The 15,231-nt window shown below is 46.9% G+C and overlaps 1 protein-coding gene across 3 annotated transcripts in view; it reads right to left on the minus strand.

Moving 5' to 3' along the window:
* The window catches only part of PLEKHA1 (pleckstrin homology domain containing A1), a 73,990-nt gene that overhangs the window by 34,359 nt on the left and 24,400 nt on the right, over nt 1-15,231 (minus strand). For all 3 annotated transcript variants that reach the window (XM_075348628.1, XM_075348627.1, XM_075348630.1), the window contains exons 2-4: nt 7,059-7,219; nt 6,732-6,788; nt 6,591-6,636 (exon numbers count right to left, since the gene is read on the minus strand). In XM_075348628.1, coding sequence (XP_075204743.1) covers nt 6,591-6,636; nt 6,732-6,788; nt 7,059-7,199 — 244 coding nt within the window. In that variant the 5' untranslated portion in view covers nt 7,200-7,219. The remainder of the gene's footprint in view (nt 1-6,590; nt 6,637-6,731; nt 6,789-7,058; nt 7,220-15,231) is intronic.

Raw genomic sequence — 15,231 nt, forward strand, 5'->3', positions numbered from 1 at the left:
CTGGCTTCAGTGAGGTATAGTGCGCATGACCTAAGTTCCAAGGACTCTGGATCATGCGCAGAGTGCATCCATCCTCCACTGGATGCCATGAACAGTGAGGTATGTGCAGCGTTGCTGCATATTCATTAGCATGTTAGCACGCTCCTGTGGGCATACTAAGGGGGCCAACTAGCCAAGGGAACTCACGCCCTTGCAACTAGTCCCTAGGCTAATTAGCATATAATAAACAATCTTTAGAAATACATTTTTCTAACGATCTCTTTATCTATGCTAGTGTATACCGGGACAGTTATGCAGGGATTAGCAGTATGCACCCAGAACTGCTCGTGGTTCTGGGTGCATATTGCACCTGACAGGTTCACTTTAACCTATAAAATTAAAAGATGCCTCGACTTTAAAATGGAGAAGATTTTTAATAACAGGTAAACTGCAAAGTTGCTTTTTTTAAAAAAAAAAAATAAAAATTCATGCAAATGGCTGAAATTACAAAGCACTTAAGAAGTTGAAACAAAGCTTTTAAAGAGAATGTCATCAGGATTTTACACCCCAAACTGATGTCATGTATGTAAAAGTGCTTTAATGCTGAGAAAATGCTCACCTTTCTTCTAGAAATCATTTTTTGCTCTTAGAAAAATCCATAGCTCAAATTGTATGCTAATGAGATGCAAATGAAGTGGAGGAGCGGGCAATGCACTTACAATCCTCCCTCTCTGCCCACTGCTTGGCTCTTTCCGCTCACTGACAGGTCAGTTATCAGGGGCAGACATATAGTTACATAGGTTGAAGAAAAAAGAAAAAAAAAAGACCTAGGTCCATCTAGTTCACCCTTCCTCCACCAGTTCTACATTTTGTCACTAAAGCTGGGGTCACACTAAGCGACAGCGACGTCGCTGTTACGTCACCATTTTCTGTGACGTAACAGCGACCTTGTAAGTCGCTGTTATGATCGCTGCTTAGCTGTCAAACACAGCAGAAGCAGCGATCATAACGTCGCTACATGTGCAGAGAGCAGGGAGCCGCACTTAGCGCTGGCTCCTTGCTCTCCTAGGTACAGTACACATCGGGTTAATTACCCGATGTGTGCTGCAGCTACATGTCACAGTGCAGAGAGCAGGGAGCCGCGCACACTGCTTAGCGCTGGCTTCCTGCTCTCCTTGCTACAGTATACATCGGGTTAATTACCCGATGTGTACTGCAGCCACATGTGCACAGAGCAGGAGCCGGCACTGGCAGCAAGAGCGGAGGCTGGTAACGAAGGTAAATATCGGGTAACCAGGGAAAGGGCTTCCCTTGGTTACCCGATGATTACGCTGGTTACAGCTTACCGCAGCTGCCAGATGCCGGCTCCTGCTCGCTGCTCACTTCATTTCGTCGCTCTCTCGCTGTCACACACAGCGATCTGTGCTTCACAGCAGGAGAGCGACGACCAAAAAATGAAGCTGGACATTCAGCAACGACCGGCGACCTCACAGCAGGGGCCAGGTCGTTGCTGGATTTCACACACAGCGACAGGACGTCGCTGCAACGTCACAGAAAATGGTGACGTAGCAGCGACGTCATTGTCGCTGTGTGTGACACCAGCTTAAGTCACTTATAACGAACAATGTTGTGTACTGAGGAAATCACCCAGCCCTGATATAAAAGCTGTTATAGTATCTGCCATTACTACCTCTTGTGGTAGGGCATTCCACAGTCTGACTGCTCTAACTGTAAAGAACCCTTTCCTATTTAGCTGTCGGAATCGCTTTTCTTCCACTCGCAGTGTATGCCCCCTGGTCCTTAGTACTGTCTTTGGAAGAAATAAGTCATGTGCCAGTCCTTTATATTTACCACACATGTATTTATACATATAAATGAGATCTCCTCTGAGATGTCTTTTTTCTAAGCTAAACATATCTAACTTTTTCAACCTGTCATCATATGGGAGGCCTCCATTCCTTGTAGTAGTCTAGCTGCCGCCTTTGAACTTCTGAATGTCCTTTTTAAAATGTAGAGCCCAAAACTGGATCCCATATTCCAGATGAGGCCTTACAAGTGATTTATAGAGGGGTAATAATACGTTGGGATCACAGGATCTAATCTCTCGTTTTATACACCCTAGAATCTTGTTTGCTTTAGCAGCTGCTGCCTGACATTGAGTGCTGCTGCTCAGCTTATTTGTAATAAGAATACTAAGTCCTTCTGTTCTGTAGTTCCAAGTTCACTTCCATTTAAGGTATACGCAGCTATATCATTGGTGCAACCACATAAGGGCCCAAGAGATAAGGGGGCCAAAACCACATCCTAGAAAGTAAACAGCTCATGTTAGACAGAACCATTGAACTGGAAAGTGCCCATATACTGTTCTTGTACCGGGGCCCATTCCTATAGGTTTCCGCCGCTGTCACATATTTCAGTGACTTGTCTTACAGGCGGTGGATGGGGAAAATGTCAGTGCGGCGGCCGCTCCACTGCACCTGTGTATACATGCTTGGGGTATACAATCCTGATGACAGGTTCTGTTTAAGGCTAGGTTCACACTTCCGTTAAATTGTATCAGTCACAATCCGCTGCTCTGGTAAACAACGGAATCCGTTTGCCAGATTCCGTTCCCATAGACTTGTATGAGCGGCGGATTGTGACTGATGATGCTACGTTGCATCCTCCGCCGAAAGGAACGCAGCTTGTAACGTTTTTTGAGCAGCGCAATCCGTAGGATTTTGCTGCGCATGCTCTCTATGGCTCCCTGCACACGTAACCAGGATACACATCGGGTTACCAAGCAATGCGCTTTGCCTAGTTACCCAATATTTACCCTGGTTACGTGTGCAAGGAGCCAGCGCTAAGCGGTGTATGCTGGTAACCAAGGTAAATATCGGGTAACCAAGCAAAGTGCTTTGCTTTGTTTTTGCCTGATATTTACCCTGGCTACGTGTGCAGGGAGACACACACACACACACACGTCCTCAGCGCCACGGCCCCGCTTGGCTCCACCCACCTCGCACTCCGCCCCCCGCACACAACGGAGTCAGACAATGAATTCTGTTCTTTGTCATCCGTTGTACAACGCATCAGTCACATGCGTCAAGCAACGCATGTGACTGATGCAAAACAACGGAAATGTGAACCTAGCCTAAGCCACGGATCAGCTTGTAAATGCCATTTTCCTATATGCTTTTGATAAAGGGTTTGACACTATGTACTATTTGTATTTTGGTAGGATAGGAGAAATGCTATTTGAGCCATTAATCTAAAACGTCGGCAACAATATTTATAGTTTATGTCTGAAAAAGTAATAAACAAAAAAAAAAAAAAAAAAAGTTTCCAGCTCAAATCTGATGGCGTCTGGGTCATACATTTACTATGAACTGCACTGAACTCTGCGGCTACTTCAGTAACAGACAGTAAGTTTTTAGCAGTAAAGAAGCCAGATAGCGAGGAAGCCGCTCAGGAAGAGCGGAGAATGAGGCGCATCTATACAGGAAGCCAGAACCCAAAATAGCCCATCTCCGGAGGGTCCGCGGGATACAGCTCGGCATCTACAGAGCACAGCAGCCACCACGCCGGCGTACACAGCCCGATCAATGCACGCAACGCATCCAAGGAAATAAAGCTTTCTGCTGAGCCACTTGTTCTAAAAAGGACACAGCCGCTCCAAAAACAGGTGACCTGACCCTCATCCAGGAAAGCAATGCACAATAAAGGTGAATCAGAGGCACTAATGTAGCATCACAGATAAAATCTACCCCTACACTGTCAATAGTGCAAGTAGTTTCTCCCCAAAATTAACAAAACAGGGCTTTGGATTTAAAGGATGTATTCCCATTTCATGAGCCTTGTCTCAATATTTACAAATACTCTTGTTTAAGCTTTTCTAAGATCTTCCACTTTTAAGCTATACTGTTTAACCCCTTAACGACCACAGGCAATAAAATTACATCCTAGCGGTCATAGCGTTAATCCCCGTGGGCTGCTGCAGGCAGCCTGTGGATAAGCGCACGTCTGCTGATTTGTACAGCTGACATGTGCTTGGCAGGCACGAGTAAACGTGACAGCACCATTATAAATCGCGATCACGCCAAAACTTTACTTACAGATACCGGAAGTCGCGTGGCGTGATCAAGTGGATCCGGTGGTTGTCATGGAAGCACAGGGTCATGTGATGACTCCTGTAGGTCACATGAGTGAGGTCCTGTAAGAAACAGCCAAGTACTGGCTGTTACAAGAGATTATCATTTCTCCCGGTCTGAGCGGTGCTGCTCTGATCGGGAGAAATGAATGAGCGATCAGACAGCTGATCCTTATAGACCCCTAGGGGTACAAGTAAAATAAAAAAAAATAAAAAATAAAAAAAAAAAAAGGTTTAAAAAATTTTAAAAAATGAAGGAAAAAAAAAAAATTCAAATCACCCCTTTTGCCCCATTGAAAATTAGATGGTTAAAAAAAAAAACAAAAAAAAACCAACACACATTTGGTATTGCTGCATTCAGAAATGCTCAATCAAAATATAAAATCAAATCAATAAACAGGGTAGTGGCAAAAAAAAAAAAAAAAAAAATTAAACTCCAAAATTATTTTTGGTCGCTGCAAATTTTGCACAAAATGCAATAACAGGCAATCAAAAAAACATAGCATCTGCGCAAAAATGATACAGTAAAAAAAGGCAGCTTGAGACGCAGAAAATAAGCAGTCACTGAGCCATATATCCCAAAAAAAATAACACTACAAGTCACAGAAAATGGTGCAAAACGTGTGCCACTTTTTTCGGACAAACTTTATTTTTTTTAACCCCTTAGATAAAAGTGAACCTATTCATGTTTGGTGTCTATGAACTCGCACCGACCTGAAGCATCACTTGACATATCAGTTTTACAATATACTGAACACAGTAAATAAAATCTCAGACAATAACTGGGCATTCAGAAGAGCGGTCACAGCAAACACGTACGCTTGTCACCACTGGTGATGCAGCATTGAATAGCATTGTTCGCACGCCAACAGGGTCGCACTAACATGTTAAGAGGGCGGCTAGTAGGGGGATAGAACGTCCTTGCGCTCATTAGCATATCAAAGGATCTTCAAAAACACTTTCTAAAGATCTCTTCATCTATGCTACTAGATACAGGGACGGTTAAGGCCACGTCTCACTAAACGACATCGCTGCTAAGTCACGTTTTTTGTGATGCAACAGCGATCTTGCTAGCGATGTCGCTGTGTGTGACATCCAGCAACGACCTGGCCCCTGCTGTGAGGTCGCCGGTCGTTGCTGAATGTCCTGGACCATTTTTTGGTCGTTGCTGTCCCGCTGTGAAGCACACATCGTTGTGTGTGACAGCGAGAGAGCAACAATCTGACTTTGCAGGGCGCAGGGAGCCAGCTTCTGTGGACGCTGGTAACCAAGGTACACATCGGGTAACCAAGCAAAGCGCTTTGCTTGGTTACCCGATATTTACCTTTGTTACCAGTGTCCGCAGCTTCTAGAAGCCGGCTCTCTGCACACGTAGCCAAGGTACACATCGGGTAACTATAAGCAAAGAGCTTTGCTTAGTAACCCTATGTGTACTATGGTTACCAAGCACAGAGTCGTTACACGGGTCGCTGGTGGCTGATCTCTGATCGCTGTGGAGATCTGCCTGTGTTGACAGCTCACCAGCGACGCTCCAGCGATCCCTGCCAGGTCAGATCGCTGGTGGGATCGCTGGAACGTCGCTAAGTGTGACAGTACCTTTAGGCAGGGATTAGCAATATGCACCCAGAACTGGTCGTGGTTCTGGGTGCATACTGCACCTGACAGGTTCCCTTTAAGGAGGGGGGGGGGGGGGTCGGGTAGGGGGTCAGCAGGGGATATACAGTTGCAGAAATTAAGTGCTTGAATTAATCAATGACAATGGCAACATTTTAGGAGGGAGGAGGAAGTGCACAAAATCCATGGCTCCTCCAGTTGCAGATGACTATAAGCATAAGGCCTTGGTTCACAATAAGTGTGTGGTGAGCTGTGATGGACGGACTGGTCGCGGGTTTCCAGTCTTGTACTGGACAGCCCCATGAGGCCGTATCGTTTGGCTAGGTAGATCCGAGGCTTGAACTTCCTATGGATGTGTGAATACAGCCTAATAGGACAGTCCAGCAGAAGAACATAGACGTATATAAAAAAAAAAAAAAAAAAAAACAAACAATGGCCAACTTGCAACGCTTAAATTAGGAAAGGTGCCCTGATCTCAAGATATCATCACGTGACCACAGCTACAGATGGTCTTGACACATGCACAGTCCTGTATGCCGTATATCAATAGATCAGCCAGGCCCCCAACATCCTACCTCAGATGTGACGGAGAAGGGGGCTGGCTTAGCTCTTGAAATGAGCTAGTCAACTAGTCCCTAGAAGAAGGGGGTGGGGGGGGGGCTGCCAAGACGGACGCCGATACCTGGAGATCGGGGCACCTTATCCAAGAAGACAATTGTAATCCCATGTATAGTTCATCTGAAACCTCTCTTTTTTCCCCCCTAGAACTAGACTATCCCTTCAAATGACCCAGTATTTAGTGACTCCACACCAAATTGAACCTCTCTCCTATGATAGGAGAATTGAAGTGAATGAAGACTGAACTTACCGAAGCAGTACTCAGCCTTTGGTCGAAGTTTGGTGGCATCGCTCACCTATGTATAAAGAGGATTGGATAAGAGTATTTTAAAATTAAAGGGTGCGATGCTTTTATTTTACTTTTGGCTAAAAAAATTAAAAAGATACTTGCCTTTGAAATATAGGTGAGCTTCAGGCACCCCACAGAAGGGGAACCTGCGGGAAGATTCTGTAAAAAGTAATAAAATAAATTAAGCAGAAAAAAAAAAGTATTTAAAAAGTTTCAGAAAACAGGAAATTATTCACAGAAAACCACAACCATCTGAATCTATATTCTGAACGCTGAAAAATATTGACATACTGAGTAATGAGCATGGGCAGTCATCCCCCGGGCTACAGACTCAGCACATTACAACCAAGGGCAAGAACAACAAATCACACGGGCGGCCACAGAGATACAGGTCCGTGCCTAATGCATTAGTGCGGGTCCACGGCTCACCTGAGGATTGTCCATGTACCATAGCAGACTATTGAGGCTGGTGTCCAAGATGAAGTATCTCCTAAGAAACTTGCCGCTGTTTTCATGTTCCTCGACGTCCAAGAAGCCACAAATGCGATTCTGACGATCCACGTAAGGCATGTCTGGATTGGAACATTACCCTGTATAAAATGAGGTACAGCAATGGTAAACACATTATGGAAATTCGTACTGGCAGAGTAAGTGCTGCTTACCCCTGACCTCCACCTAACATTTACACCAGGATGGAGGCTTCCAAAGAATACCATAAAGTGGCATCCATCACCCACTCTGTCCCAAAAAGTATAAGATCCGTCCACCCTTACATTTCCACTTGGCTTCAGATGTCCAGAGATGGTTTATGCTATATGTGTCTGAAAATATCACATTTGTATAATGACAAACTGATGTCCTTAAAGGGTTGTTCCACTAGTTTTATATTGATGACCTACCCTAAGGATAGCTTATCAATATCAGCATTATGGAAGATCAGGCAGCTGAGACAACCACCAAACTTAAGCTGGTGTCACACACAGCGACAACGACATCGCTGCTACGTCACCATTTTCTGTGACGTTGCAGCGACGTCCCGTCGCTGTCGCTGTGTGTGACATCCAGCAACGACCTGGCCCCTGCTGTGAGGTCGCCGGTCGTTGCTGAATGTCCAGCTTCATTTTTTCGTCGTCACTCTCCCGCTGTGACACACACATCGCTGTGTGTGACAGCGAGAGAGCGACGAAATGAAGCGAGCAGGAGCCGGCACTGGCAGCTGCGGTAAGCTGTAACCAGCGTAAACATCGGGTAACCAAGGGAAGTCCTTTCCCTGGTTACCCGATGTTTACGCTGGTTACCAGCCTCCGCTCTTGCTGCCAGCGCCGGCTCCTGCACTGTGACATGTGGCTGCAGTATGCATCGGGTAATTAACCCGATGTATACTGTAGCAAGGAGAGCAAGGAGCCAGCGCTAAGCAGTGCGCGCGGCTCTCTGCACTGTGACATGTAGCTGCAGCACACATCGGGTTAATTAACCCGATGTGTACTGTACCTAGGAGAGCAAGGAGCCAGCGCTAAGCGCGGCTCCCTGCTCTCTGAACATGTAACACAGCGACGTTATGATCGCTGCTTCTGCTGTGTTTGACAGCTAAGCAGCGATCATAACAGCGACTTACAAGGTCGCTGTTACGTCACCGAAAATGGTGACGTAACAGCGACGTCGTTGTCGCTGTCGTTTAGTGTGAACCCAGCTTTAGAGACTGGGATCTTATAGTTTCCATTTTTATGATCTGAACCTGACAGCTATCTGCTCTTATCTTGAGAGAAGTTGAGGGTATTTCTCACATAGCGAGATGGCTGCTGAGTCACAGGTTTTGTGAAGTACCAGTGACCTCACCAGCGATCTCGCTGTGTGTGACACTAAGCAGCGACCTGGTCCCTGCTGTGAAATCGCTGATCATTACACACTGTTCTGGTTCATTTTTTGCTTGTTGGTCTCCCGCTGTGCAGCACACATCGGCGTGTTTGACGGCGGGAGATCAAGAAGCACCGACTTTGTAAGCAGCGTACGCTGGTAACCAGGGTAAATATCGGGAAACTAAGCAAAGGGCTTTGCTTAGTAACCCAATGTGTACCCTGGCTACGTATACAGGGAGCCAGCATTAAGCGGTGTACGCTAGAAACCAGGGTAAATATCGGGTAACCAAGCAAAGCGCTTTGCTTAGTTACCAGATATTTACCCTGGTTACCAAGCGCAGAGTCGCTGGTGGCTGGTGAGATCTGCCTGATTGACAGCTCACCAGCGACGCACCAGCGATCCTGACCAGGTCATATCGTGGTCAGAAGCGCTGGTACGTCGTTTAGTGAGACAGTACCCTTAGGGTCCCAGCTGCAAGACCCTTATAAGATAAAGGACTTGTCCACACCACACTATGGCCGTGCAATCTGCTAAGCAGAAAAAAAAAGCTTTTGATGTATGCCGTTGACATAAGGCTTTGACATACCTCATGGTAAAGGCAGACAGTGAGAAGTCTTTTTGTATACTGTTGAATGGAATAGCATAGTTTACTATTGCCTTTACATGCTTATTGATGCCCATACGACTAAGGCCGCTTTCACACATCCGGTTTTTGCAGTGCGGCTCAATCCGGCTCAAAAACCTATGCAACAGATGCGTCGAAAAAAACGGATCCGTTGCATAAGTTTTTCCATGCGGCCCGTCCGTTTGATGGATGCGGCTTGATATTGAGCATGTGCAGTTCAATTAACCGCATCCAGCGGCCGGATGCGGATTTTGCCGCAGGACGCCGCATCCGGCGTCCATAGGCTTGCATTGTAATCGCGCCAGATCCATCGCAATGCGGTTTTTTCGCCGTACAAAAAATCATGCCAGACAATGTTCCATCCAGCCGTCGCAGGGGCTAGATATGCCGCATCCGGCAAAAAACGGACGCAACGCAAGGCCATGCGGCACAATACAGCGCTAATGCAAGTCTATGCAAGTCTATCCTCTTCAGTGATTGATAGTTCAGACCACAGAGCCAGACCCAGAGCCAGCGGTATGATTGAGTGGTTGCACGGTGCTCTCCACTGCAGCAAGTAGAAGTAGACTAGCCTCTGCAGCATCAGAGGAGTGCATGAGCACAGGATAGCAGGATCTGGCCAGCTTCAGAGCAGCACTTGCAAGCTGTAAGTCAAAGGCTTGGAAGCACTTTCACCCCTTCCTTAGTAGACCAGCAACTAATGATTGACTGCTGAATTGTCCGATAAGGTTGCTTTCACACATCCGTTTTTTGCCGTAGGGCACAATCCGGTAACAACCGGAAAGAACGGTCCCGGCGTTTATTGCTGCCGGATCCGTTCTTTCCCCCCATAGACTGGTATTGGTGCCGGATTGTGCCGCATGGCCTTGCGTTGCATCCGGATCAGGCATAAATAGCTCATCCGGCGGCCAGATGGAACGCTGCTTGCAGCGCCGTGCGTTTTAATAAAAACTTATGGGCGCCGGATCTGTCATCATCCGGCATATGACGGAATCCAACGACAGATCCGGTTTTTTGAACTGCGCATGGTCAGTAGCATAAGGGATCCGTCAAAAAATGGAAGGAACGCATGGAGAAGACTGATGCAACGGATCAGTTTTTTTGCCGGATTGTGTCGCACGGCAAAAACCAGATGTGTGAAAGCAGCCTCACCTAGACAAAGCAGTAAATAATAAAAATCCTCTTGAAAACTTTTATTTAAGGGGTAAACTACAAAAGTTGCTTGCAATTTTACCCATGAATTGCCAAGCCGAAATCTGCCCGTGTAAAAAGACCCCAGTTCATAAATGCAGTGTTTCTAACACATAAAACATTAGTAATGTCTGAGTGAGACCATGTAAAAAGAAAAAGGTTGAAAAAGAATCTTTATAAAAGGTTTCTTTCCCTAAAACCACAAAGTGCGGCTTACATTAGCGTGGGTAATATCCTCACTTCCCGAGCCACATCCCTTACACCTGCTGGACACCACTATGAATGCGAGTCCAGTACTACCGGGTAGGAGGAGAACAATCCTCCATTTTCCCAGTCTACACTCCCACTTCCTGCACTACGTTCTGTCTTCTTGGACCACTACCGCTTCTATCGTAAGGGATGTGTGACTAGGCCAACACAGCAGTGTCGTAAGCAAGGAAAGGGAGGGAGAGGTGGAACAACAAGAAACCCACAAACGTGTGTAATGAGGTCGGTCAGCAAAACATTCCCGACACTAGGACCAGGGACATCTATATTTAAAAGCAGAACGGCCGGGTTCTACAAAAGCAAAAACACGTCTGATGATGTCATGGTTCCAGAATATATTAGTAGGATGACAAAAGGCTTTGCAAGTGATGCGGTTGTCTAGCTTTATATGCAGTGTTCGGTTTTATCATTTATTTTTTAAAGGCATTTAAAGTAGAGCACAACAGAACTTTCCAAACAAAGCACAAGAGCTCAGGGCACCCTTGGCGAGGCTGAGCCGTTCAGTGCACCTACCCACTTTATTTTCCATCCATCTCTGCAATCTGGGTCTTGTAAAGCAAGAGCCATCAACCAGGAAGAGCAGGGTGAAGATAGTAGGTGGACTGAAGCGTTTGACTACTCCACGGGTGCAGTAATCGCCTGTGCTTGGTTTGAACAGTCATTTTGTGCCTCCCTTTTAAAACTGAAGGACATGCAAACTGTATGTGAATGACGACTGTAGTAAGTCACTCATCCCCATACGGCAGGGGTGGGAAACCTCCGGCACGCGGGCCGCTAACGATGACTTTCTGGGGCCCTCTGGCACATTACAGGCATCTGCAGTGCTCGAGGCATTCGCGCTTTTGACGGCTCTTTGAATCCCAGTGCGTTCTGGGTAGATGCTAGAATGTACAGGCTTTTTCCAGATCCTGATTGCAGCCCATACTAGAATGTACGGCCTCTTTTCAGGACCTGACTGCAGCCCGTACATTCTAGACTGAATCGGGGACTGTGCTCATGGTTTACTTTGCGGGCAGGGTAAGCAGCGCGCTGTGCTCGTCACAGAAGAGGAGGTACAGAAGAAGAGGTGCAGCATATGCCTCCCTGCTGTACATACCTGCAGGACCTGTGCTGTGTGACTGCTCCCCTCCCAGCACTGTAAGAATCCAACCCATCGCTGCCCCACCCCCCGTCCAGTGCTGTGTACCCCCTAGTACTGTGTGTAACTCCCTCAGTGCTGCGGAATCCGTGCAGCCTCCTAATGCTGTCCGTTGTGCCACCTTGTGCCGTACACGCCCCCAGCGTCTCCTGTGAAGCATATGCCCCCAGCGTCTCCTGTGAAGCATATGCCCCCAGCGTCTCCTGTGAAGCATATGCCCCCAGCGTCTCCTGTAATGTCTATATGCCCCCAGCCTCTCCAGACCAAGACAAACCTCAAAAAGCAATTGTGAGAAACAACATGATCAATATCACCAAACATCACAGCCACAACAAAGAGAAGCCACTCCAGCCACCACAGTACGGGTGAGTTAATTGTTTGACCAAATACAGCAGGGTAGTTTTCAAATTGGTAATTTGGTGCGGCCCCCGAAGGTTGGTAGAAAATTCCAAATGGTCCCCGGCAGTAAAACGGTTCCCCACCCCTGCCATATAGTCTTCCCAGTGTCGACTGCCGCTTGCAACGGAAGGGTTGATGGGTGCCATTCTCAAATCTTATCATGTAAAAGGACTCCATGAACTTTCTACACAGGCAGATTTTCAAGTGTATCGAGCCCAGATCACCAATAAAGCAAGTAGATCTGTGCTCGCTTCATTCCACATGTAGCGATAACTGGCACCGAGTTGGATGAAATTGAACAGGTTTTATCTACGCGTTTTATCCTGAAGAAGAGTCCAGATCACCTCAAACAAGTAGATAAAACCTGTTCAATTTCATCAGACTCATTGCTTGGTTATACAGGGAGCACTTTCTACCTTTATATACTCAGTCTTGGTGTCTCTATTGATCTGTGCAGCCTTTTTGTCTAAATAGTGGTTGTCTCTCACACATCCACCCCAGGTAAGGCGTTCTGTCCGCACCACCCTTGTTTCATCAGGTATCATCCTACTGCGCTTCTCATTTTCACCTCAAGTTCACTTCTAATAAATGTCACTGACATTCGAGAATTCAGAGGTTTCTAATAAGACGTTAGCTTGTTTTTCCAAGTAGTTTGCAATTGTAACCACATAATGTGAGACAAGCCCTTTAAGGAACAATGGTAGATAAGGCAGTCATGTTTTCCCTGGTTCGTGTACTGCAATACCAATATATTGAACTGATAGCACTTCAAAAGGGAACCTGTCAGGTGCAATATACACCCAGAACCACAAGCAGTTCTGGGTGCATACTGCTAATCCCTTCCTAACCATCCCTGTATGCCAGGGGTCTCAAACACACGACCCCTCAGGCTGCTTCGTGCGGCCCCCAGGCCCGTGCCCCCGTTGACTATCGCGGCAGGTGCAGGGGCCGCAGCCACTGTCTGCGCTTTATGTCAGATGAATGTTTTGCCGGTGCTGCGCTCTCGCGCCAGCAATACAATCATCTGCCATAAAGCGCAGACAGTGGCTGCGGACCCTGCCGCGATAGTGAACGGGGGCACGGGCCTGGGGGCCGCACGAAGCAGAGATGAGGTAGCCGAGGGAACGCGGGTCAGGTGAGAAGAATGGGGTGTGTGTGTGTGTGTGTGTGTGTGTGTGTGTGTGTGTGTGTGTGTGTGTGTGTGTGTGCACATTAACCCCTTAGCGACCTATGACGTACTGGGTACGTCATAGCTCTTTGGTACTTAAGGACCCATGACTTACCCAGTACGTCATTGCGAAATCGCAGCCCCGGTGGCTGCGATCGCTTTGCAAATACCTTAGATTCGGGGAGGAGGGGACCTCTGCCTGACCTCAGGAGGGGTGGAGTCTCTTCCCCGAACCTACGGAGGCTGCGATTGGCTGACGAACGCCGCTCATCCAATCACATCCACTGTAATGTTTCCGCCATTGAAAATGGTAGAAACATTGAAATCCAGCCCTGATCAGTGCAGCTGTAGCCCTGATCACTGGCTGGAGCTGGGTGACCCCGCTCTCAGCTGATTGGAGAGATCGGTCACAAGGCCGGTCTCTCCAATCACTGCGGATCTGGAGCCGAAGACCGCTCCCCTCAGCTTCATTCCGGCGTCTGTGGAAGGTGAGGTGAGCGATCGGTAAATTATAGTGCCACTGCCCCCTTTCAGCCGCCGCCGTCACTGCATCCAATCCGCCGCCGCCACTGCCCGCTTTCAGCTGCCGCCGCTGCCCCCCCAACCCATTACTATGAGATGGGGATAAGGCTGGGGACATTACTATAGGATTGGGACATAACTACAGGATGGGGACAAGGTGAGCACATTACTACAGGATAAGGACATTACTACAAGAGGACAAGGCTGGGGACATTACTATAGGATTGGGGCAAGGTTGACACATTACTACAGGGTGGGGACATTACTACAAGGGGATAAGGATGGGGAACATTACTATAAAATGGGGGACAAGGATTGACACATTTCTATAGATTGGTGACATTACTATAGGATGGGGACAAGGATGAACACATTAGTACAGGATGGGCACATTACAATAAGATGGGGACAAGGCTGGGGACATTACTATAGGATGAGGATAAGGATGAGGCACATTACTACAACATGGGGACAAGGATGGGGCACATTACTGTGGGATGGGGACTAGGATGGGGCACAATACTACAAGGGGACAAGGATGGGCACGTTACAAAAGGATGGGGAACATTACTAAAAGATGTTGGTCAAAATTTCTATATAGTGATAATTGTAAGACTATTAGTTACAAGAAAGGAATAAAATGTAAAAAAAAAAAAAAAGTTCTTAATGAAACAAAGAATGTGCACGTTTGCTATAACAAACAAGTGAAAATGTTCAAAATCAGTGTCATTTTATTCATCATTATATTGGTACCATATTACATATGGTACCAATAAAAATGTCACTTTGTCCTGCAAAGAATGCAGCCCCCCAAATTATGTTTTTTCCCTCTGTGCGACCCATACACCCAGCCGAGTTTGAGACCCCTGCTGTATACACTAGCATAGATAAAAGAGATGAGAGTTTTAGAAAAAGTATCTCTTTACCTATGCTAGTGTATACAGGGATGGTTAGGCAGGGATTAGCAATATGCACCCAGAACTGCTCGTGGTGCTGGGTGCGTATTGCACCTGACAGGTTCCCTTTAACCTGTTCCTGTTAATTCCAGGGAAGACGATGTGCCAGCGGTGACTTTATTCTTCGTTGTATTGGACTGACCCCGTCACTTATAAGGTTGTGCATTTATTCTGACATTTTGGAGTTACACAGCCTTATAGTCAGCCTGAGCCGCCATAAACTCATAACCCGCAGAAGACAGGGCTAGGCCACCTCCGCTACTTTCCTGCAGGCAAAGCTTTGATCTGGCAAATGCAGGAAACAAACCTAGTCATCCACTCTGCGTGATCATAAAACACCCCAGCCTCTGTATGCAGCCATCACAAGATAGAAAACCATACTTTACAGTGTATGTTTTGCTAGAAATGCAAGATCACGAGCTTCACAACCCCACGCTGTGCTCAGTACAACGCAACATCATTACGGCTAGGCTCACACT

Source organism: Anomaloglossus baeobatrachus, chromosome 5, assembly GCF_048569485.1.
Source record: "Anomaloglossus baeobatrachus isolate aAnoBae1 chromosome 5, aAnoBae1.hap1, whole genome shotgun sequence".
NCBI lineage: Eukaryota > Metazoa > Chordata > Amphibia > Anura > Aromobatidae > Anomaloglossus > Anomaloglossus baeobatrachus.